Source organism: Platichthys flesus, chromosome 6, assembly GCF_949316205.1.
Source record: "Platichthys flesus chromosome 6, fPlaFle2.1, whole genome shotgun sequence".
Taxonomy (NCBI): Eukaryota; Metazoa; Chordata; class Actinopteri; order Pleuronectiformes; family Pleuronectidae; genus Platichthys; species Platichthys flesus.
Window position 1 is genome coordinate 22,738,253 of NC_084950.1, and position 24,321 is coordinate 22,762,573.

The 24,321-nt window shown below is 42.0% G+C and overlaps 1 protein-coding gene across 1 annotated transcript in view; it reads right to left on the reverse strand.

Annotated features, from left to right (window-relative positions):
• The window catches only part of LOC133955094 (calcium-dependent secretion activator 2-like), a 46,995-nt gene extending 22,726 nt beyond the window's left edge, over positions 1-24,269 (reverse strand). The window contains exon 1 of the mRNA XM_062389756.1: positions 23,620-24,269. Coding sequence (XP_062245740.1) covers positions 23,620-23,961 — 342 coding nt within the window. The 5' untranslated portion in view covers positions 23,962-24,269. The remainder of the gene's footprint in view (positions 1-23,619) is intronic.
• Positions 24,270-24,321: the final 52 nt, after the last annotated feature.

Sequence of the window (24,321 nt, forward strand, 5' to 3'; positions counted from 1 at the left end):
GCAATTTAATGATTGTAGAGCAGTTCAAGAATATCTTGCATGAAAGGGTGGCTATTTATGTAAGCGAACACAAGGTAAAAACGGTCTCTGAGGTTAGTTCCCTTGATGATGGATATTTCTTAGCACACACAAATAATTTCCGTGAAATTTCGCAGCGCAAAGATTATTATCAGAGGGAGCAGCGCTCTGATTTTGTTAATACTGTCCCACGGTTTAATGCTGGTTCTACAGTGAGATATAACACTGCTGCGGTGGGTAGAGGGGATGATGGTAAGCTTGACAATATGCGTCATAAATGACATAAGCCGGGTCACTGGAGACGCCAATGTCCGGAGTGGTCACATTATAGGCCTAGAGAAGGCATGGTCAGCACCAAAGACGTGGGGTGGGTGTCTGCTGTTCGTTTTGGTTGTGTGAGGAACGCACAAAACGTAGATGGTGTCAATGCCTTCCCTTCCAAGTGTTCTATTTCAGGGGAAAACGAAAATTTGAATGTTGTGCCTAAGACTATTCCTGACGCTGATTACACTCTGTTCGTTAGTGATGGCTATGTGTCCTTGGTAAGTGACTTTCGTAGAGTGCCAGTCAGGATATTGCGCGACACTGGCGCCTCTGAGAGTTTTATTCGTCAGTCTGTTCTCCCTTTTTCCTCGAAATCAGACACTAAGAGTGTGGTCTTGATTCGAGGAATTGGGTTACATTTGTTTCCCGTACCGCTACATAGGATTGAACTGAATTCTGGCTTTGTAAACAGCGAAGTGATTATTGCTGTTCTTCCATCGCTGCCTGTGGATGGCATTGATCACATTATGGGCAATAATCTGGCACATGATTGTGTTTTTCCCTGTCAGTCTCCGCCACCACCTGTGGTCGGTACAGGCGTGTTACTGTCACCTGAGTCTGACAAATGTTTTGAGGATTTTCCAGAGGTGTTCACTGCCTGCGCGTTGACTCGTGCTATGGCTCGTGCGCAGGTAGAGAAAGCGCCAGACATTTCTGGGTCGGTGTCTAAATTGTTCATTCCCAACTTACCAGGACCGTTATCTGTTGATCAGGTTATTGATGCTCAGAAAACTGATACCACTTTGGAAAGGTATGTTGCTAGGCTAATGATAATCAGAGTGTAGCTCATGGTTATTTTGTCCAAAATGGTTTACTGCTTCGCAGGTGGTTGCCTCATGCAGGTGCTGATGTGGCAGGTCAGGTGCTGCAGGTGGTAATGCCCGCCGTGTATCGTGAGTTAGCGTTGAAAGCTGCTCATGGCAAAACATCTGGTCATTTTGGTATAAGAAAGACTTATAACCATGTGTTGCAGCATTTTTACTGGCCTCGCATTAAACGTGATGTTGCGCCACTGAAGCCTATCCACTCGGTTGGTATTCCTTTTGAGTACTTAATTATTGACTGTGTTGGACCCCTGCCAAAGTCAAAGTCTGGTATGGAGTATATGGTCACGGTGATGTGTCAGGCTACTCGATATCCTGCAGCATATGCAGTTAGATCAATTAGCACTAAAGCTGTAGTGAAATCGTTGTCTCACTTTATTTCCATATTTGGCATCCCGAAAGTTATTCAAAACGACCGTGGTTCAAACTTCTCTAAGACCTTTGCTGAGGCATTGAAGCAGCTGAGCATTAAGCATAATCTCAGCAGCGCATATCATGCGCAAAGCCAGGGGGCGCTGGAGCGTTTTCATGCCACCTTAAAGTCCTTGTTGCGTGCTTATTGTATAGAGCTAAAGCGGGAATGGGAAGAGGGTTTACCATGGCTCCTGCTGGCGGCTCGTGCTGTCATGCAGGAGAGTACGGGGTATAGCCCTAATGACCTCGTCTTTGGCCACCCCCACCCCCAGATCTCCTAACCCCCCACCTGTACTCTTCGGACACATGTGACTCCCTTCTTCACTTTTTTAATCAGAAAGTTAAAAAAATTCACCAGCACTTGAGCCCCACTCCCTCACTTGCCCCCTCCTCTGAACCTCTCCCCTACAGTCTGCCATTTTCCTCATTCTATCTCCCTGATCCCTCTGCTATCTCTGATCTCATCTGTAAATCAAAACCATCCACATGCCAGTTAGATCCCCTACCTACTGCCCTGGTCATATCCTGCCTCCCCTCACTGCTCCCTCTAATTGCTGCTATCATCTACTCCTCTCTCACTACTGGTTAATTTCCCGCACCCCTCAAAACGGCTGCTGTCTCCCCAATCCTCAAAAAACCTGGTTCAGATCCCAACAACTTTAATAACCTCTGCCCCATCTCCAACCTATCTTTCATCTCCAAAATACTTGAGAAAATCGTTGCTTCTCAACTCCATTCCCATCTATCTCAAAACAGTTTATATGAACAGTTCCAATCTGGTTTCCGTCCCCGCCATAGCACTGAAACGGCCCTTCTGAAAATCACCAACGACCTCCTTATTGCAGCTGATTCCGGTTTACTATCCATCCTCATCCTCCTTGACCTTGCGGCCTTCGACACAATCTCCCACACCATCCTCCTCAACAGATTATCCTCCATTGGCATCACTGGCATCCCCCTTGACTGGTTCCACTCCTATCTCTCAGACCGCACTCAGTTCATCCAACTCTCCCAACCGTCCCCTAGGGCTCTGTCCTGGGTCCCCTCCTTTTCATTACTTACCTCCTTCCCCTTGGCCTTATTTTCCGTAAATTCAATATTCTTTTTCATTGCTACGCGGATGACACCCAGCTCTACCTCTCCACCAAGCCTAACTCCATTCTTCCTCCCTCATCCTTGACAGATTGCCTTTCTGCACTTCATACCTGGTTCACCTCAAACTTCCTCAAACTTAACAGTGATAAAACCGAAATCCTTTTAGTCGGTACTAAATCCACTCTACTCAAAGTTGACAGTTTTTCCCTCTCAATTGACAGCTCCATAGTTTCCCCCTCCCCCCAGGTAAAGAGTCTGGGTGTCATCGTCGACAGGTCACTCTCCTTCAAATCTCATATCAACATCACCACCCGCACCGCCTACTTCCATCTCCGTAACATAAATCGCCTCCGTCCCTCCCTCACCCCCCATACCACCTCTATTCTTGTACATAGCCTTGTCATCTCCCGTATCGACTACGGTAATTCTCTCCTCTTTGGTCTCCCCCAGAAATCCCTCCATAAGCTCCAACTGGTCCAGAACTAAGCTGCCCGTATCATCTCCCTCACCCCCTCTTTCCACCACATCACCCCCATCCTACAGCAACTCCACTGGCTTCCAATTCACTTCCGTATCAACTTTAAAATTCTTCTTCATACTTTTAAAGCCATCCACAACCTTGCCCCTCCTTACCTTTCTGACCTCCTTCACACTGCCACCTCCACCCACTCCCTTAGATCCTCCTCTTCCATCCATCTAACTGTCCCCCCTGCCCGGCTTACCACCATGGGGAGCAGAGCTTTCAGCCGCTCTGCTCCCAAACTCTGGAACTCACTCCCACCTGACATCCAAAACATTGACTCCTTCCCTCAGTCCAAATCCTCTCTCAAAACCCACCTTTTCAGGATTGCATTCTCACTGTAGTTGCCATGCTGTTTTTACTTGCACTTTTAATTTTAATTGTTTTGTTATTTGTTTGCTCCTGTTTTAAATTGTAAAGCTTCCTTGAGTGACATGAAAGGCGCTGTGAAATAAAATGTATTATTATTGTATTATTACAAGGTGCGTACTCCTCTATCTGTTTTAGGCAGTGAATTGGACCGTACAGAGCCACCAGAGAACTTGGCAGAGTATGTTCAGGGTTTTCGTCGCAAGCTGTTCCTGGCATGGAAAATGGCGAGTGAAAATCTAAGTAATGCTCAAAAGAAAATTAAGAATCTGTATGACCGTAAGGCAGTGGTGAGGGCTTTTAGCCCGGGTGATCAAGTTCTGGCATTGCTGCCTATAGCGGGTTCACCGTTCGAGGCCAAGTACTTGGGGCCGTATAATGTCATCCGCCAGGTCTCAGAAGTTAATTATGTTGTGTCAACTCTGGAAAGAAGACGCAAAACACAGCTATGTCATATCAACCTGCTCAAGCCTTATTTCCCGTCATCTTCTCAGACGCAGGGGAAGGAGGCAAGGCTGAACCAGTAGGGCTTGCTGTGGGGTCAGATGTACCTTACATCACTCAGGTGGCAGTTGAGGATGGCGTGTGTTGGCCTGATGATGCAGTGTTGCAGGCTCGGCTGGGTAATAGCGAAATGCTGGCTAATTTGGATAGTCTTCTTAGTCATTTGATGAGTAAACATCAGGAGCAACTAAAAAGTTTAATTTTTGAGTTTTCATCCCTATTTTCTGACACACTGACCTGTACCAGCGTGATCGAACATGACATAGATGTGGGAGACGCAAAACCGGTTCGTCAAAGGTTTTATCGCATCTCTCTCGACAAGCGGAAAAGTCTTGAGTCATCCATGCAGTTCCTCCTTGATAATGGATTAGCCATACCATCTTATTCCAGCTGGGCTTCTCCTTGTCTGCTGGTAAAGAAATCTGATTATTCCTTCAGATTTTGCACAGACTATAGGAAGGTTAACACGGTGACAAAAATTGACTCGTTTCCGTTACCACGGATCGAAGATTGCATTGACCAGGTGGGTAGTGCCCGGTTTGTCAGCAAATTTGACTTGCTTAAGGGTTACTACCAAGTGCCATTGACTCCCAGGGCTCAAGAAATTTCAGCGTTTATAACATCGTCTGGACTTTACTCTTATACCAGGATGAGTTTTGGACTGCGCAACGCCCCTTCAACCTTCCAGAGACTCATGAATAGAGTTGTTGGAGGGGTGTGCAGTGTACTAAGATGATGTTCTCTATTATGCAGACACCTGGGATACACATCTGGGCCGCATTCGTGCATTTTTCGAGCGTTTGTGGGCAGCAAATCTGACAGTAAACCTTGTGAAATGTGAGTTTGCGAAGGCCACTTTGGTTTACTTGGGCAAGGTGGTAGGGCAGGGGGTGGTGCGGCCTGTGAGGGCAAAAGTGTTGGCCATCGACAGGTTCCCCCCTCCTGAAACGAAGAAAGAGCTGCTGCGATTCCTTGGAATGGCTGGTTATTATAGAAATTTTTGTTCAAACTTTTCAACAGTGGTGGCCCCATTGACCGATTTGTTAAAGGGCACTGTTAAGTATGAGTGGTCCTCTGAGTGTCAGAAAGCATTTGATAATGCAAAGCTGTTGTTGACCTGTGCTCCGGTGTTGGCTGCACCAAGACTGGAACAACCTTTTTTGTTACAGGTTGACGCCAGCCAGGTTGGTGCGGGCGCAGTCTTGTTGCAAAATGACGACACTGGGGTGGACAGGCCAGTGTGTTTTTTTTGTTCAAGTTCAATAAACATCAATTGAACTATTCAACAATTGAAAGGTGTGTTTAGCCTTAATATGGGCTCTCCAACATTTCAATGTTTATGTGGGGGGAGGTTTATATCCTGTTGTTGTGTTCACAGACCACAATCCCCTCACATTCATCCAGTCTCTTCAGAATTCGAATCAGCGCTTAATGCGCTGGGCACTTTTCTTGCAGCCGTATAGACTGAACATTCAGCACATCCGTGGCCGGGAAAATGTGATGGCTGACGCCCTTTCTCGAGCCCCGGAGGAATGAATGAATGAATGTGTTTATCCGTCTGTTTGTTTTCTGTCTGTCTCATGTCTTGTTCTGTTTCAGCTGTCCCGTGTGTCTGGTGTCGGATATATGGGAGGGCTGGGCGGTGGTTAGGCCATGAGTGAGACTGGGTGGACTGGGTGAATGGTGGCTTGGTGTGAAGGTGTAGCATGTGTGGGGGTTCACTTATGCCTATGATTGTGTACACATGTTTGTTTTCGGTGTTTTGGGATTTCTAATAATAGTTAATTGTTAGTAGAAATGTTGGTGATTGGGGGTGTTGAAATGTTTTACCAGGAACCCATGGTTATGGGCTCCTGTCTTTTGGGGGGGAGTGATGTGACGCCCCGGCTTTGACACTAGGCTCTGTGGCTTGTATGTGTGCATGACTCCTGTTTCTCCATTCAACATATAGGAGGAGCTGGAGATTGCAGGCGGTGGTTAATGAGGGGCGGGGCTCCAGGTGATGGCCATCACTCTAAAACGGTGTCCCGGGACCTCAAGGCTCTCTTGTCCTGATCTGACCACCTGACGCCCCTGTCTTCTGTATCTATTTTGTCAAATAAATGTGAAGAATTAAACGTTACCCGACGGTATCTGTCTTCCCAATGTCATGACTATTGTGAGTTAGATAGTTCAGCCATAAAATAACTAATGTGATTTTCGGTCCATATTACCCAGGCCTAATACAAAATTAAAAAATTAAAATCCCACACGGACTTCTTTATAAGTTGTGTTCACAATCACAAGAATGCAAAGATTGAAAGCCTGAAAACTAAATGTTTCCCTGCCACTTGCCGTCATCTTTGTGAAGGCACAAAAGTCATTGTGAATAGGATTTTAACAAAAAATCGAATTGCTAAAAATTTTATTTCACTGCAGTTTGGAAAGTATACTTCAAAGAGTGCAATTTCTGATTTAATTCTGACTCAAAAGCTCACTGATTATAATTAAAATGAAATACAAGTGGGATGGGAAAAGGAAACAAGACTGCTGTCACCAAAGAAGAAGAAAAATATGTGACAGCAAACACAAAGAAATGAATGGATCTAGAAATGATCAGAGAGAGAGAGTAGCTCTGATGACTGCACTGCTGAAAGATGATTCTTGCAGGGAGATGACGGGGTTTTTGCTGACAATGGCAATATGTTGAAGGTATTCATCATGTGAGAATCATAATGACAGACTCCAGGGCCTGTGACTCTCTGCCATAAGGATGAAAGATAAGGAAAGATGTCTGATCGCCAACAAAGGAGAGAAGTGTCAAATGAAACAAGGAAAGGTTTCTATTCACATGCAAATTGGTTTTTATTAGATTTCTACATGTCTGCTTAACTTTAGTGCATTAGGGACTTACACTGTTTATACATGAGCATAAAGGCAGGAAACAACACCTTGTATTTGTTTGCTTTAAAACTACACTCAAGCAAGCAGACTTAACAACTAAGTAGAGATGTTCCGGGTCAGACATTGTAAAGTAGTAGTGAAATAGTTTTTTAAGCTCTCTTTCAGGACAACTGCAAATTTAAGTTTAAATGAGCAGTTGTTTTAAGCCAAAAGCTGCTATCTTGTATATGTATCTTGGTATCAAATCTACATACAGATGGGAAACAAATTAAAGTAAAAGAAACCAAAGTTAATTTGTAAGGTGGTGATCCACAAGCCTCCAGAACCTCATAGTACTGTTTTTTTCACTCAGTCAATTCTAAGAAATATGCTATCGTATTCTCGGAGATAAAGCATTAAAAATGAGTTTTCAGTTGAGGTTGTCCTGTCAGTTTCAACTACAGAATGCTATTGAAACATCTTGTTTTGTACTTCCTCCCCCGTATGATGTAATTCGGGATCGCATTCATCTCTCAGCCCCACCCAGCCGGTACCAGTCCCCCCTCCAAACCCACCACCCCCGCTCCCCACCACCACCCCTCCACACCGAACGTGACACTAAGAAGACATGTTGCTGAGCTAGCAGCTTGTTAGCTACCACATGTTAACCACAACAAACAACACTGAAGAAACACTGCAGCGTGGAGGGATGCAAGGAAGAGAATGTGTTTGTGCACATTCCTCTAAAAAACGTTACGTTCGCTTGAGAATAGCGGTGTGCGGCGCGGCTGCTACACAGTGTGCTGCTGCCCTCCCTGCTATTCCACTCTTGCTGTTTTTTTCACCGCCGATCACCACACACACAACTCGCCTCCTTCACTTTACTGCTACTTGAGAGTGAGAGCCAGTCAGCTGGGCCACTGAATGCTTTGAGGGAAGGACTGAAATGCGCATGCCAAATAATCATTTCAACTCGATTATAGTAGTTTGGAGATTGTTTGACCCCATAATCGTAATCAAGATTAAATTTCGATGAATCGAGCAGCCCTACCCGGACGTCCATATCGAAACCTCGTACTGGAACTCAAGACGCACTCCTACATTGGCCGAATGTCCTGCTAAAACTTGAACAAACATGAGGACACAATTCGATTCTAAAAGATGCATCTCGATGCATTTCAATTTATCACATTCATGATTTTCTATATAACTACACATGGCTGCTTTTTCATCAATTAATAAAATCAGCCAGACAAAACTGTTATAGACTGTAACTGCTATTACAATTGTGCCATAATTTACAAAATAAGGTTTTCAATCAAAAAAAATCAGACTACAACAGGAAGGCTTTTGACGGTGGTCAGTGATCTCCACACTGATTGCATATTCATTCAGATAAGTCTTAAGTGCTGCAACTAAGGTTTAAGAGGATAAACTGTGATTCTAGCCTTTACTGTATCAAGGTGGCCACCCCTGGCCCCCCTTAACATCACCACTGCACTGAGGCTCATTACTCCGCTGGTCAAAAAGTGACTCTGCTCCACTAATGTTTTCTAATCACTCACACTTGGACCTGATCTTTATTAAAAAGCTGCTGAATTAATATTTATGTTCCTGGATATGTATAAATGTCCCTGTGCGCGTCCCGTTACGTCTTGTGTTGTGTGAAGCAGGGCAGTGAGTACACACTGTCTCATAACCTCTGGAGAGAATAAAACAAATAAAGTAAATGTCAGTCCTGTACATGTCGTACTAACTTGTGATCAGTGATGTTGTTTATTATTGAAGTGTAAAGTGAGCGCAGGTCTGATTTAGTTCTACTTTCCTGCTTCATGCACATGTTCTCACACTTTTGGTCCAATAATGAGTTTTTAGATCAGGCAGGTGGCGCTGAATCCTAATGAGAATATAATTTATTTCCTCAACATATAATTGTACTGCTACTCTGCTCCAAGGACAACGAGCAATACTAGGACATTAAACAGAGGCGAAATATCTGAAGGTATCAAAGTGTTTGGTGGCAACAAGTCCAATGTGGGCAGCTGCGACCTCAAGTTATATACTCTCTCTTTCTGTGTGTCTGTGTGAATGTGAAGCACTATTTTAGCTGTGTGCATACGTGTGTGTCGTTATCAGCTGAGAGCAGAGGCGCTGTGGGGGATGAATTAGCTGTGACAAGCTGAGAGACAGTTTCCCTCAACAACCAAAATGAAGTCTCTTATGCTTACATAATTTCAGTTCTCTCTCAGTGCTGTCATTTATATGGCAAGCTGTCATTCATTTCAGTAAATAGGTATGTACTACCATAATACTTTTGAAAATAAACTCATTCTTTCTAAGTGAGATTTTCTAATCAATCTAATTTCTGCTTAAGACAGAGATTTGACATAGGTGGCAGTTTGTTGCTCTATGTAAAGTTGACACAGACCAACTCGTCACAGGCTCACTATTTACCATTGTTGCATCTTCTCTACCAACTCTTTTGATCACAAATAACAAACCACACTTTGTAGTTTCGGTGAGGGTTACGCGCTGGTGTTTCTTCTGTCATCTCAATATACCTGATGTCTTGTTGTCAGAGTGTCATTACCAGTTTATAAAGGTTCTGCCAGTACAGAGACCAAACTGTTCTCCACATAGTATCTGGTAACAAATGTTCCAGCAGTCTAAAAAGGCCAATTACATGTTGGACCCAAACACTCCCCATTTCCCCGTGAGTTCTACAGTGGACTAGCAGTAGCACTGGGTAAAAGAAAGATTTCAGAAAGAGCAACACCATTTTTTTTTAACAGGAACAGTATACTAGTATAAAGCAGGGCAAAGATAGGACAACATTTTATTGAAAATATAGTGTGTTTTAGTAAACATACAGCAGTATTTTAAGATGAGCATCCCCTCTATAAAAGGCAGTGTCTTTTAAGGACGTCTTTTCTCATTCCTTCATTAAAATGGACTTAGTTTCATGCAATACTCTCTCTCACTGCATGGAGAGCATATGAAATAATCCTTGTTTCCGCGGGTGATAATTATATTTGCACGGTGGAGGGATCAAAGAAATAATTAACTGTTTGCTGCACAGACCCTAAAACTAACATGGCTCACAGAAGAAGTCTTCAAGAGCTCAGGAAAAACAAATAAGGGGGTAAAAGGTCAGTTTTTTACACAATTTGCAATGCAATATTTAACTTTTGGTGTCTTTATTTCTGAAATATCAAACTTAAAATCTCAGTGACTCAATGCAGTTAATCCAACATTCTTAAATCCACATCAGTAAGCAGAACTTGCTGCTTTCTGAAAATCGCTAAAATGTGATGCCCCTTCAAAGCCATGAGAAAGATTAAGTCAGTGAGGTTATATGTAGCGAGGCGCCCTTGGCGTGGCGCATCCCATGTGAGCCGCACAAAGGTTTAACAGGGGGGTAGGATAGGAGGCGCCTGGTTTTCCTTGGCACTTCAGAAATGAAATGGTCAATTGAATTTTTTTGGCAGTAAATGTATCGCCTAATAGGTAACATAGTCGACAGATTAATCGATAGAAAAATAGTCGTTAGTGGCAACCCTATACAGCTATGAAAGGCAAACTGTTTCTTATTCAAAAGGCATACATATCTATTTCACAGACAGATGTCTGCAGAGTCTTTGTCCTTTACCTCTACTCAATTAATAGTTCATGGAACACAACAATGCAAACACTCTGTGTTATTATTGCCACAAATTATCATCTTGAAACATCCAATTAGACCTGCAAATGGACCGATGTGGTTAAAAAAAAAAATCGTATTTTTTGGTTGGGGCTAAAATCTGCTCATCTTGGGGTTGGTGATAAAAGAGCCATTTAAGAGAAAAAATTTGATTAAAAGAATAGCTGCGACCCAGCTGGAGCTCCACTTTTAGACTCAACATGATAGAGAAGAATCCTGTAATAAACAAAAAGAATAATTAAATAAAAGAATCACACTGTGCTGATGCACAACAGCATGAACATGTGACTTGGTAAGTGCTCAAGCTCCACTGCTTTAGAAAGTACAATGACTCTCTGAAAGAGAACTGGTAGAGAGAACAGAAAGTGTATGTGACGTGAATTTTACAGTTGCAGATTGACATACAGACAGACTGTCTGTATGTGGAACAGATTTTTTGTAAACCAATATTATAACAAAGGGTTATTCTGAAAAAGGTTTTTAGGGCTTTACCACAGGCTAACCAAACAGCTCACAGAACACTGCTTAACACGACTTACCATTTTATTTGTTCTCAATTAAATAATTTGGTCGTTGGACCTTTCTATCCCTAACCGACCGACTGGCCTGAGCGAATACTGCCCGTGCTCTCACTGCAAATGGCCAGAGTCTTCGGCCTGGGAGACTTACACTGCATCAGAGACGATAGCCAGAAATTCATAGAAAATGTTGCTTCTACCAGTTGCACATTCATGTGTTTTGTGGGTTCAGATGGGAGAGGCTGGGATTTATCTAGGGTTGAGCAGCAATATCCTTCAGAGCCTCGTTTTGGTGCCAGTGCTATGTACTGAAATAGTTGCCTTGCTTTAAAGCAGTTTAATCATTACTGCATGCATCTCATTAACATTACACTTGCAACATGGCTTTGGCTGCACTTACTGTTAATAATTTGTTTTATTCATAGGCGCCTTTCAGAGCACTTTACAATGCAGATAAAAAACACAACAACATAACATGTTACCTTGCAGTTAGCTAGTAGCTTCCTCAAACTCCAGTCGACACAACAAGAAAACGTCACAAGCAAAATGGTTGTATGGCTATGCTTAAGTGAAATGATTACCACAAATGTTTGAAAACAATTCCATGCAAAGGGAAGAACATGATAAACTAGACAAAGCATCTGGCAACAAATAGGGTACATTTGAAACATAGTGCAGCTTGGGCTACATTTTGGTGTCTGAACCCATACTAGTCCTTAATACTGTATACTGTATGTAAGCTGGACTGAGTTTGTGTTACCCTGTCCCTGAAAAATATGGTAATTGCCTGTTTTCTCAGTATAAAATAAAACAACAGAGTTTTCCGACTCAAACCCCAAAATCACTTCAATGATTTTGCCCAAACATAGCCCAACGGGATCAGGTGGGGTATTTAAACTATTTTTTGAAAGCAGAGGTATGCACCGACATAGAATCTGACACAGGACAACAAGATCTTCAATGAGCATCCTCCTGATCCTGAAGCAGCGCTGGTTATAATTATTCAGTGGTGGAAACCCGCTGAAACTAGGAATGTAGAAGAACACATTATTTTGTTCTGTCACTGCATCCATGTCCTCTTCCATCCTGCTGTGTGTATGTGTGTGTGTCCTGGCTGTGCCCGTCACAATTTGTCGAGACTACTCGTGTTTTGATAAGAGGGTGACATAGATTAGCACTTTTGCCGACGTGTTTAAAGAAGTGTCTCATAACTTGAACTGGCACATGCAAACATCAACATCACCTTTTTACTCGTCAGGGAAATTGTCCCTTCTCTGTGGGGCTTTTTCAAACCTCCCTGTCAAATGAATATATATTGATTGAATAAAATAATCTAAATATCAGATCGAGAAACTAGACTAAGCCAGAATCCAATTTCACCACTTCTACCTAACCTACCACTTGATTTTGAGGGTTATCTTGCCCCTTGAAACAGAGTCACAAGGGTAAATGGATAAAATAATCCCCTACAAATTGGGACAGCCCTTCCAGACGCTGTTCATCATCAGTAGTCGTCAAGAAAAACCTGACAACATCAGTAGTCATCGAATTGTAAACAGACAAGACAAAAGGTTCTGCCGGGGATATCGTTGTTATAACATTGTTGACATCTTAAATAACCCAACGCTATTGTTTGCAGTCACTAAAGTGACCAACCTATAATATCCATCTAAGCTAATGCAGGTGAATTAATGATATTTGAAATTGAAAAGCTTGGATGCTCTGCATTATTTCACGTATGAATCAAAAGCACACAGGCTGCTAGCAGTGGTCTGTAGGCAAACCTGCCAGAATGCTATGTTATTAGAGGAGCATTTCAGTTCAGTTACATCGCTGCTTTAAATGGGTTCAATCAAGCAAATTGTGTTTCTTCAAAGAGTCTGCGATGAGAAATATGTGAAAAATGGGATTATACGGCAAAAACAGTTTTCTATCTTGCTTACACTAGCGATCTTTTTTTTTTAAGGTTGCTGTGAAAAAAATGACCATACTTCATTACATGGTATTAAACTAAGATATTACAATTATTATTGGAATTCTTAAATCCGTATTAATGTAGAAATTGCTACATTTGTGGGTCTCTCTCCCAGCTTGTCGGTGATTTGCAAGGCATTCTGGGAAATGTCCACACCCTTTGGTTTAGAGTGAGGGTGTGACAAATCGTGGGGGCTTCTAAGGCTATACAGTCCTTACATCTGTCCATACCCCTCCGTCCCAACAGGTATTGGGACAGCCTATCCCTACATGGGAACGTGTAAAACGAAGGGGAAGGGCTAAGGACTAGGGCCTCAGTCTCTACTCTCCCTCCACATCTTCTCACAGTGGTGAGCTCACAGTTATCATAGTGACGTCAGAGAGATGCTCCTATCCCAGCTTTGGTGGTTTTTCTTTGGTTCTCTGGAGTTGAGTGGTGATGATCAAAGGACTAACGCCGGGTTCACACCGGACACTGAAGCGACGCCGAAACGAGGCGTAAGCGCAGCGCCAATCCTCTGGCTCCCATCCACTCACATGTTAAATCGTTGTGCTGAACACACCGGACGCTGAAGCGTAGCGTTGCGCCGCGGCTGCCTCGCGCCGCGCAGCGATCGTTTCGGCGTCGAGTCTATTTTTTCCGCTTGACGCTAGCGTATCACGACAGGAAACACACTGAAAAATGATTTTAAACTAATTAAAATGCACTAATTTCCATACATTTACCTATTGACACTGCCGGGGGAATAGGATAAAACAAATGAGCTAAAACCTATCATCACAGAACTTCCCAGAAAAGTCTGATTGTAGGTATCTGATTCTTGAATTATCATCATAAATAAGAATAAAGTTTGTGCAAGAAGATGAAGTTGCTTTTCGAATAGACCGCTGGAAAGGGTCAAACGTAGCTATTGTCTTTTTACCCGATTTATAATCATTAATCAAAAAAATGAATAAGGGATAATTGATGATTCAAACAATTGTTAGTTGCAGCCCTAGTCCTGTTTGTCCTGTTCATCCCTTTACACTGATTTTGCTGCTTGTCCTAGTGTATGAAACATTTAATGTGAAATACAGCCACACTTTTGCCCACAGGCTTTTGTCCTTCTGTTGCAGCAACTGGAGTTTAAGGTAGCTACTCACTTACTGTAGGAGCCGTATCAAAAGCGACCAGAGTTGAGAATTAAGGTGGCATGTGTGGCGATGTTTATGTTGCCTTTAAGTAGGAAAACTGTTTCCGTAAAATCTCAGGTTTTATATATGAGGCACCGAAATCTGCATTATGATTCGTACCAGTACGTCCCACTCAACCCTAGTGTAATGACACAAACATACAGACATAAACCATGTAGTGGAAAAATTGATATGTGGACCTTAGAGTGATACCTGGCCTTAGCTGAGCATGAAAAAGGGTCAAATTTTGTATTTACAGAAGTAAAATGTAATGACCTGAAAAGAATTAATAGTAGACTCAGAAATCAAACATTACAAATAATGATATATGTGCTGAAGCCTTTATGGCTCCCATACTCATACACATGAGGTGCCTGTTAAAAATGTTGTCAGACCAGGGTCAATCGGTGGTCAGTGAGGCTCTGAGAGTTTAATAATGTGATCAAAACATTTCTTCTGATGATGAATTACCTCAAGCTAACATTGTACTACTGAAGTGTCTGCTTTCTTCTGTTTCTCATGTCTGTCTCTTTTTCTTTTTCAAATTGATGGTCCAGATTTTGACAATTTTCAAGGTACGCTGATATACAGGATGACATCTGACTGAAAGAAACAGACACTGTAGTTTCTTAACTCTAACACTAAACTGCGCAATCTTTTTCATTCTGGTAAATAAGTGCAACAATGTTACTCAAAGAATAAAGATATACTTAAATATTCCAATGAAAGTCATACTTGACTATAACAAAGTAAACAAACTCCTTCCCTTTCCTCTCTTCCTCTGGAAGGAAACTAGCAGGAAGCAAAATAAAAAACACACTGCTGTTCCCTCACTCTTTCCTGCCAGGCGTTTCCTGGTTGTTACTCCTGAGAGCGCTATAGCTCTTCTCACCACAGAAACACACAAACAAATAAAATGATATCTATATATTGTCCGGGATTTTGTTGATAGCAACAACATATCTGATCTATGCATTATTCAAAAATTTGGAAAAGTGTTATATTGTTCTAGCTTGCAGTTGCTGCAGTATTGATAATTTAAATTTCAGCAGCTTATAATTGAACACTGTGTTTCTTGGATCTCAAATTCATAAGGTTGAACATGCTAAACTGCTTGGGATCAGAATTAATTACCCCTCAACAGTACAGAGGGCACAGTTTCTAATCAAAAGTAAAACAGTGTTTTAAAATGTGAGGCTGCCTTTTGTTTCATTCATAAATTATTAGCTTCACTCATAGAACAGATCAGAGAGATTTTTTTGTATGTAACCAGTCATACTTGTTCATTAATTGACAAGTGTGTTAAGTGTGAAGCTGGAATTAAAACATGTTGTTTGCTCTGTCTTACTCTTTCACAATCATTTCCAGAGGCTTCACATTGAGCCTGAGTTAACACCCGACAGACATTTCACTGCTGTGCAGATTGTAGTAGGAAGCTTGCATTTCGTTGTTTTGTTTTTAGTTTTCAAAAAAACTACACTAAAACATTTGTCGTTTGCTTTCGTCTTCTTTAAAATATCACGTAATCATTTTTCTTACTCCCCTCTCATCCCCTGAACTTTAAAAAAGCCCAGGTTAACCCCTTCAAATATCTTGTTTTGTTACCAAAACCATCCATGTTATTAGTCAATATTTGTATCAAACAAAGCAGAGTAGAATATTCATTAATGAAAAAAAAACTTTGTTCATTATGTTGGTTTCTCATAAAATTCCTGCAAGACTGGTGACATCCAATCATTAGCGTGCTTACATACATTCAACTCAGAATATTGCTGGAACCAAATAAGGCCTCACAGAGCAGCTAGCTGAAGACTGACCAGTGGATTGATGACTTCACAGGCTGATTGATATTATACATGTTTCATTGATTAAATCAACCAACTGCTTCAGCACTAGAGCTTTTAATGTGATAACCTCCACCAAGGGGGTTATATTTTCATCAATGTTAGTTTGTTATTTCATAGAATTACGCAAAAACTATTGAATTGATTTCCATGAAATATAGCGGAGAGGTAGAACCCATTCAATTCTTGGAGCGGATTACATAATTTATAGAAACACTTCTTCCATGATTAGATACAGTAATAGCCTTGGCGGAGGTATGTAGAGGGTCAGACCGAACCTCTAGTTATGCAAACATATTCCTTGATAAAGTCGTGATGGAAAATAACTGCAGCAAACATTCTATTCATTTTTCATCACCCTTCCCATCACTTGCAACACAACACAATAAAATTTGATTTAATAAAATCACATCAAGTTATAAAAACAAATAATTATTTATTGGATGCTTTTGCCCGTTTTTAAAAATCTAGACTGCAAAAACAACTTTGAGAAAAGCAAAAAAAAAACTCAAGTACAGTGTTTAACACAGTATATAGTAGTGTATAACTCTACTGTCAGTGAGAGTTTTAGCAGAGTGAGGGCTGTCTTCAGCCCCCAGGGCCGAGCTGACTAGCGGTCTGATGCTCTTCACGGAGAAACCCTGCTTTGTTTGTGAGAGCCCTGCTGAGACATCCTTTCACATCTCCAAGAGGAAGAGGAGGAGAAGGAGGAGGAGGATAGGTTACATAACGCCCTGAGAAGAGCTCCTTCTCCAGGAATCTGACAAGGGAAGGAGAGATGACAAAGGAGGACGGAAGTTGCCTCCAGCATGTCTGTGGCCAAAACGTGCGCCCACTAACCACCGGAAAAAAAATAAGCCCTCACATCAGCAGAAGTGGCTTCTTATAGCAGAGAAGCAGGAGGAGATGGTGTTTATCTTGTTTGTGTAATAAACAGCTGCCAGGGGATTAGACATGTGCAGGGAGAGATGCGTGGGTCTCCATCAGGAGGGGGTTTCTGCAGTCATGGTTTCCCTGCTTGGTTTGTCAGGCATGCTTGGAAACAGGACAAAAACAGAAATGCCAGGGAAGACTGGAAGCCTCCGATGTTTGCTAGACGAGAAAACCCAACAGGTGGGCGTCTCTGCATTATGTCATGAAAAAACAGCTCATGAATAAATAAATAAATGTCTTCACTTCCCTTCCTTAATTGGCTACTTATTTATGACTTCTTTAACCTGATGCAACATCTATCTGCTATTTAAACCAGACGTCTCAAGGCTGCAGCACAGACTGAAGAATATTCAGAGATGCTGCTAAGCAGGACAAGGCGGCAGGGTGAGGGTTCTTCACTCAAAACTGGAGATTCATTGCTAAACAGGTTTCCTCGTTCACCTCTGAAGACAGAGGCAACAAAAGCTGGGCGGGAAATTCTGCAGAACTTCGGAAAAAAAACTTGAAGTAACCTTATAGCATCAGGCTGCTGTCCAGCCATAACGCAAATAGAAGTTAACCTCACTGGGCACTTTGAAAAATATACATCTGTTAATGTATTTTGATCAGATCCCACTGTTTCCTCCCTCATCTGATTCACAACATGTTTGATCTGCTCCTGGAACATTTTATTAACTCCCTGTGTTTGTTCACCTTTACAAAACATAAATCAAACAGGCTACTGAGTCACAAGACAGAATATTATGTAGTTATACATATTTTATAAGTTTCTTGATCTCATAATTCAGACAAACCTCTCAAACCTCTAACTGAGCTTTGACTCCAACTCTTCAAAGTGGTTTCGTCACTGAAACAGACAAACTACACGATCATTTGCACAATGAGCTCACGACAAGTTGCAATAGCTCATTCAGTCCAATCAGACTATGTAAACAAGAAAAGACTAGATGTTGCACAGCTGGTTTCTCTGCTTCTGTTTCTCTGGAAAACTTCCCACAAAAAGTGTCAGGCGGTCAGTCTGATACATACCTGTAGAGGTTCATCCGACCTCGGCTTTACATGTTTTATTTATTCCTTCAAAGTATGGATTTGGAATTTGGGTTCTCGAATTTCCAATAATGACCCGTCCAACTCAATAATTTTTTTCAACAGAACTGGTTATGATCACATTTGTTAGCCAGTTGTGGATAATATCTATGAACTATTTGACAATTTGATGGGTTGAAATAATTCTTGACTATTTCCTTGCTGTAACAATAAAAATGTTAAATTGTGTACCACCGGGAAATTACCAAAAATGTAGGGTAACCAACATTTATAACCTCTCACCAACTATAGCTTGCTCATGTAGTTAAATTTGGATAATATTCCTCACTCCACACAATCATGCTGACCTGTGCTCACTTTACAGGATAATAATAACACTAATCATGCGTTATTAGTTGATAACTAATTGATCCCTTTCAACCTAAATCTTACACACTGAACCTTTAAACACATTGAACAACAACACAAGACGGACATCAGGGTTAAAGTGACTGAGCAAGTCCAACTGTTGACTGGCACAGAGTATTCCGCCTCAATGCAGAGAACACAAAAGTATTCTTCATGCTGTCAGTCAGTACACGTTCATGTGTTTTAGGGGCGTGCTTTTGAACAGAGGGATGATGGGAGGTATACCCTGCTCTTGCTTACTTTTCCAGGATTACTAACATCTCAGTTTCAAACACTGAAATACTTCATACTCACGGTTTATAAACTCGGATTTGTAATCAGTGTACACTGTTGCATAGACTTCTTTGACCCTGCTTACCCTAAGCGAGCTCTATAGATTGTGTTTCCAATTCACAGAATCAGACTAGAGGTTTCCAGTCTAGTGCCAAACCTAACTGTGCTGGCTATAGACTCATTATTGAGGGATGTATCCTAATAGGAATCAGTCTTATCAGAATCAGTTTGCATGAATGAATATTCAACAATGGGTAAAAAAAAATAATATTTTTCTTTATTTTTCAAAGGGGTTCAGATTGGTTATCAGGATTACAGCGACTTTCAAATAATGTAGTAATCAAAAACCAATTATTCCACAAAACGAATGTTTGCCAACGACGCAAACAACAGATCAGATATGTGCCATTTTTCCCCTGAGACTATATCGCACAAAAGACAGAATACATTGTATTTAGGTCAGCGATTGCCTCCGCCCATTGCAAAGATCTTCACCAAGCGGACAGGAAGAAATATCAAAGCTATTAGAAGCACAATCTTTCATCACAACACATTGTACATTTATCTGTTGACCATCAACACCAACTTAACCAGAATGAAATATAAGCATTAAGGTACTTACCAACCAGCAGCGCAACAATCATAAAATATAACCTGCCTTCGAAGCACGTTTAGAAAAGGCTCAATTTAGTACCTGCTTTCAATTACATCACATGATGTTCATCAGCAGACAGACTTTGCCTAGTTGTCGTGAAAATGTTGTCTCCTTGGCTTTGTTGGCCCAAACCTTTTTGCAACTTCTGATCAATAACTAAAGATTCAATGCTGGATAGAACCTGTGGTGGGATTATTTTATCATATCACTCAAATGTATCAATAAAATGTGTTCGCAACTAGAATGCATGTAAATCCTTACTTTTTGAATTTAAGGAGGATTCAAATTGATAGATAGGACTTATCTGGTTCCAAAATACAGAAAAAACGAATTTATAGCATATCTTTCATTTCTTTCGGCAAAGACACATGATTTCTCACTCCAAAGAAAACAACTAATGTCGTCATTAATGTGGCTCCTGGGAGGTGAAACCCAGAGGACTGAGAATCATGGAGGCCCACAGTGAATCGACTGAAGGCTGGGTATGCGCGTGGGCCGACACTAAGCATCATTTTGCATCATTAACTCCACCTCCAGAGCCACAGTAAGCAGCAGGAAACTGACAGGATTCAAGAGAACGGAAATTGCTCTGTTAAGTGTTTAGTCTTCTATTACTTTTCTTCTCCAAGTCTTCAAACTTCATTTAGATTAGTCAGAGTTTTCATCAGTCACGGTGGTGCTCAACACTAAAGGCCTGAACATTTTCTATCTTTGGCTTGAGCTACTTTTCTCCAGTTACTTCAATGTATTGGATTTGGCTGCAATGGAGTGAAGTTTTGGTGAACAATTCCTATCATCTTCTGTCCTTTCTATCACATTAGGAAAATGTAAATAAATAGTGAGACTTCATTGCAGCAGTAGGCTCTGTTGGTCTGTGGCTTGGATATCTCCAGTATCGTTCATCTCATAAGGGGTGGTGTGGCCTAGGGGGTAGAGTGGTCGTTCTCCAACAAGAAGGTTGCCGGTTCATCAGCAACATGCAATTTAACCACTAGATGTCATTAAATTCTACATACTGAACCTTTAAGTGAATTCGGTGTGACTTGGACATGCAATACTTTCAATATTAATTAAAACAAACAGCTGTTCAGCACTCTGTAGCTGTCAATCAATATGGGTTATATTAGGCTAAATATTACAAATTTTGTTCCTGAGTAAAGGCTAATGATTAGGATTGTAACAATTCTAAATCTGAATCTAAAACTGTGATTCAAAAATCCCAAAACTAGTATAACAGTATGACCTTGATTTCTTAACCTGCCTCTACCTCTGTAGGTGTGCCTATGTGTTTCGACACTGCATTTCGATTAAATTGCTTCGCTTGTGTTGTAAGCATGAGATGATTGAAGCTTACCTTTTTAAGCAGCAGCGTAGGCACCAGCCAATCCAATCATGTTCTGACAAAACATCAAAATGAACCTGGATATGCGTTTACCTGGTTGTAGATTTTATTTTGTGTGCACGTCCTCTCCAGCTAGACATGGCATGTTAGCAATATTGTGCATTATATGCATGTTGTCATGAAATTCACACCAGCCCCACAGGTTTCATACACAGACACTTATGTGCAAGTCCTGTCTTAGACATAGACACACAGACACACATTGTGCTTTAGCTGTGAGCTGGTTAGGATCAGTGGATAATCACAATAATCAGCACTTATCAACAGGCCAGGGTACTGGTAAATGGTTTTGTATTTATATAGCGCTTTTCTAGTCTTGATGACCACTCAAAGCACTTTACAGTACAATTTTACATTCACACACACATTCATACAGTGCATCTATTCGCAGCACTTTGTTATTCTATGGGGGGCCATTCGGGGCTCAGCATCTTGCCCAAGGACACTTCGGCATGCAGATGGGTCAGACTGCCGACCTTCAGGTTGGAGGACAACAACTCTACCCCTCAGCCACAGCCGACCCTTATGAGATGAACGATACTCGAGATATCCAAGCCACAGACCCGAGTCCTCTGCCTAGTGGATAGCTTGTCTACTGGTTGTCGACATGCTTAACTATGAGACCTACGGTAGAGAACAGACAGTACTGATGTTTTCAACAGTTTTATTAATTGCTTTAATCAGTCAAAATTGTTGGTTCAATGATTAATGGACATCCCGACTCATGATAATTAATAACCTCGAGACTGCAGACCCCGCGGGCAAGTTCATACCAATAGGGATCATTTTGGTTTTCAGGAGCTATTATTTGTGTGTTATGAGCATTGCTGGTACTGAATGTGAGTTGAATTTCTATATAATCTAATGTTCATGTTGTAGCTTGTGTGTATACTGGAAAATATTGTCATTTAGATTGTATCGATCAATCAGGTTTTATAGTGAAAGCCTATACCAGCCAATAACAGAGTAGAACTGAAATGAGGCCAATACCTGGTCAGCTTAGGTCAACAACACTGTTAATACTGATTTAGTGAAGCAGAGTGTTCCTCATCATAACTGTGCGGAATTTCAATGGAGACATGGGCTGTTCTCTGATCTGACCTATTAATGTCACACTACTACCTCAGTTCTCCTTCTGTGGCCTCAGCATAACTTCTTATTCTGCAGATCAATCCACTCTTCTGCCAGTGTTCTATTGACTTTTCCATCCTGCAGTGATCAAGAGCAGTCTGCTTGGCAGGAGTCCCAGGATTCAAACTGGCAACCCATCACATAAAGACATGCCTGCTGCTGCCTCCCACCAGGGACTATACAGCAACTTTAGAAAATAAATCGATGCTAAATATTATTCACACTTTTTAGGAACTCACATATATTTATGAATCCAAACAGGGAGAAGCAGGACTTCCAGAATTGGGAGAAATGAAAAAAACTCGAGAAGTTAAATAAACTGAATAAATTACCATGTCTGCCTTCTTTCAGAGCAGATTCATCGCTCACACAAACATCTTTGGTGAATGAGAATCCCTTGTCTGCATATTGAAATCAAACACCATGAGACACTCATTAGCAAGTTTCCCAGCGGTATAACAAACACACAGGGGTTCTTCAGTCATAACTGGCTTCCCCGCTTGCTGTATTAGTGTGAGCTTGCAGGTCCAGGCTGCCCTGCAGCTCAGCTGAAATGCATTCATCTGTATCTAACACAGTCAAACCAGAGGAGAGCTATTCACCAAATCAGCGGAATGGCCACTGAGTGTGTAGCAGACAAGGACAACACTACATTGCCTCTTACAAAGCACACATTCCCACAAAAATTGAAGGAATTCAGACAGAGCACAAATGTGTAAGCTTTGTGTTTACCACAAAATGAAGGCTATTTTATAGTTTTACCTTCATAGCAGTTAGTTAGTCTCAATCAATATAATGTTAGATTGAACCCAGGGAAACAACTTATATGTTGGAGGGCATCTATAACACCATGTGTTTACTTGTGTGGAGGCCTCCAGATTGTTTTAAATCTTAATTTAAGAAAAGGTAAAGGATATTTTAGGAAATATGCTCAAATGTTTGTTTTCTGTGATGGTTTACTGTAGTGAGCTGGTGATTTATCCCAATGTCTGATCAAATAGGAGCCACATGTGTTGATAAGATGACTTGATGGACTGATACTTGTGTTACAGAGTTTGGTTCTTTTTTTTCCAGGTCCGTAACACAAAATGCAAAGAGCTAAAAATCTAAAAACAAACAAACGGACACTTCCCTAGAACTACTATGTCGGACTCCATTTGGATTTCTTTCAATTTTAGGTTGACATTAGAATTTCCAAATAGGAATACACTGCACAAATGAGTGCAAAACCCATCAATAAAAGGTTCAGAATAGGTCGTGTTCGGCTTTAAGTTTACACACTGTGCTAGTCTATTTTAATAACTATTGACAGTTTTAACACGGGGCTCGTGCTGATGGCCGTCGCCGGTCCAGCAGTGTTTCAGCACAACAACAGCGTGGAAGCAACAGGAGACTAGATTAGATAAGTAAATATTTAGTTGAAACAAGTGATTACTTATGATAAAATATGAGCCAAATGAATTGATATAACCTACGATTGTCAGAACACCAAAACGATTGTTGTTTGTTCTCAAAATGTTTGAGCAGGTCGGACAATCACGTTTAAATTGACATATTTTTATTAACAGTTCGCTAGCGGTGTCCACAGCAGACAACAGGTGCACAACTTCCATGGTGCTGCATTTGCTCACCTTCTGCTGCCGCCGGGCCATGTCGGTGGGCTGCTTGGCGTTGAACGGGTAGGCTATGCACCGCAGGACGAGCACATAAATTTGCAGTTTAGTTTTCCTCTCCTCTTCCTCCCTCTGGATCCGCTCCCGCTCCTTACTCTCCTCATCTTCACCTGCATCGGCTCCGTCTCTCGCACCCTTACCGGCGGCGGGTCCAGGTGCGGCTGACTCTCTCTGCTGGCCGCCCGCCCGGCTGCTGTTCGCCCGTTTCCCCGATGAGGAGGCAGGTTTCCTCGCAGCCTCCTCCACAACTTCTGGGTCGGACTCCCCGCCCGTGTCTTCGCTGGAGGACGGGTCCAGCATGGCTCACAGCGGCAAACGAGACAAAAAGAAAACCCACTGCCGGTGCGATAGAGGGAAACAAGTGTTTGAGCCTTAGTTTGTTTGTTTTAGTCGACGTGGCGTTAACAGCTGCACTTCGGGGACCGGGAGCGCTGCCCCGCTGCTGTGAGCCGAGTGTGGAGGCGCGACCCCGGAGCTGAGGCGGAGTTTCACCGGGTTCATGTCCGCCGGGCGTCCGTCACCGGGATCGATGTGTCGGAATGACGGCGCGCGCCCGCCGCCGCTGGCTTCTGCTGCACTGAGTTCACGCGCTGTGAGTGCGCGCTCCTGCACACAGGTGAGCAACCTGTAGCTGCACACACAGATAATACAAGGCCCGGG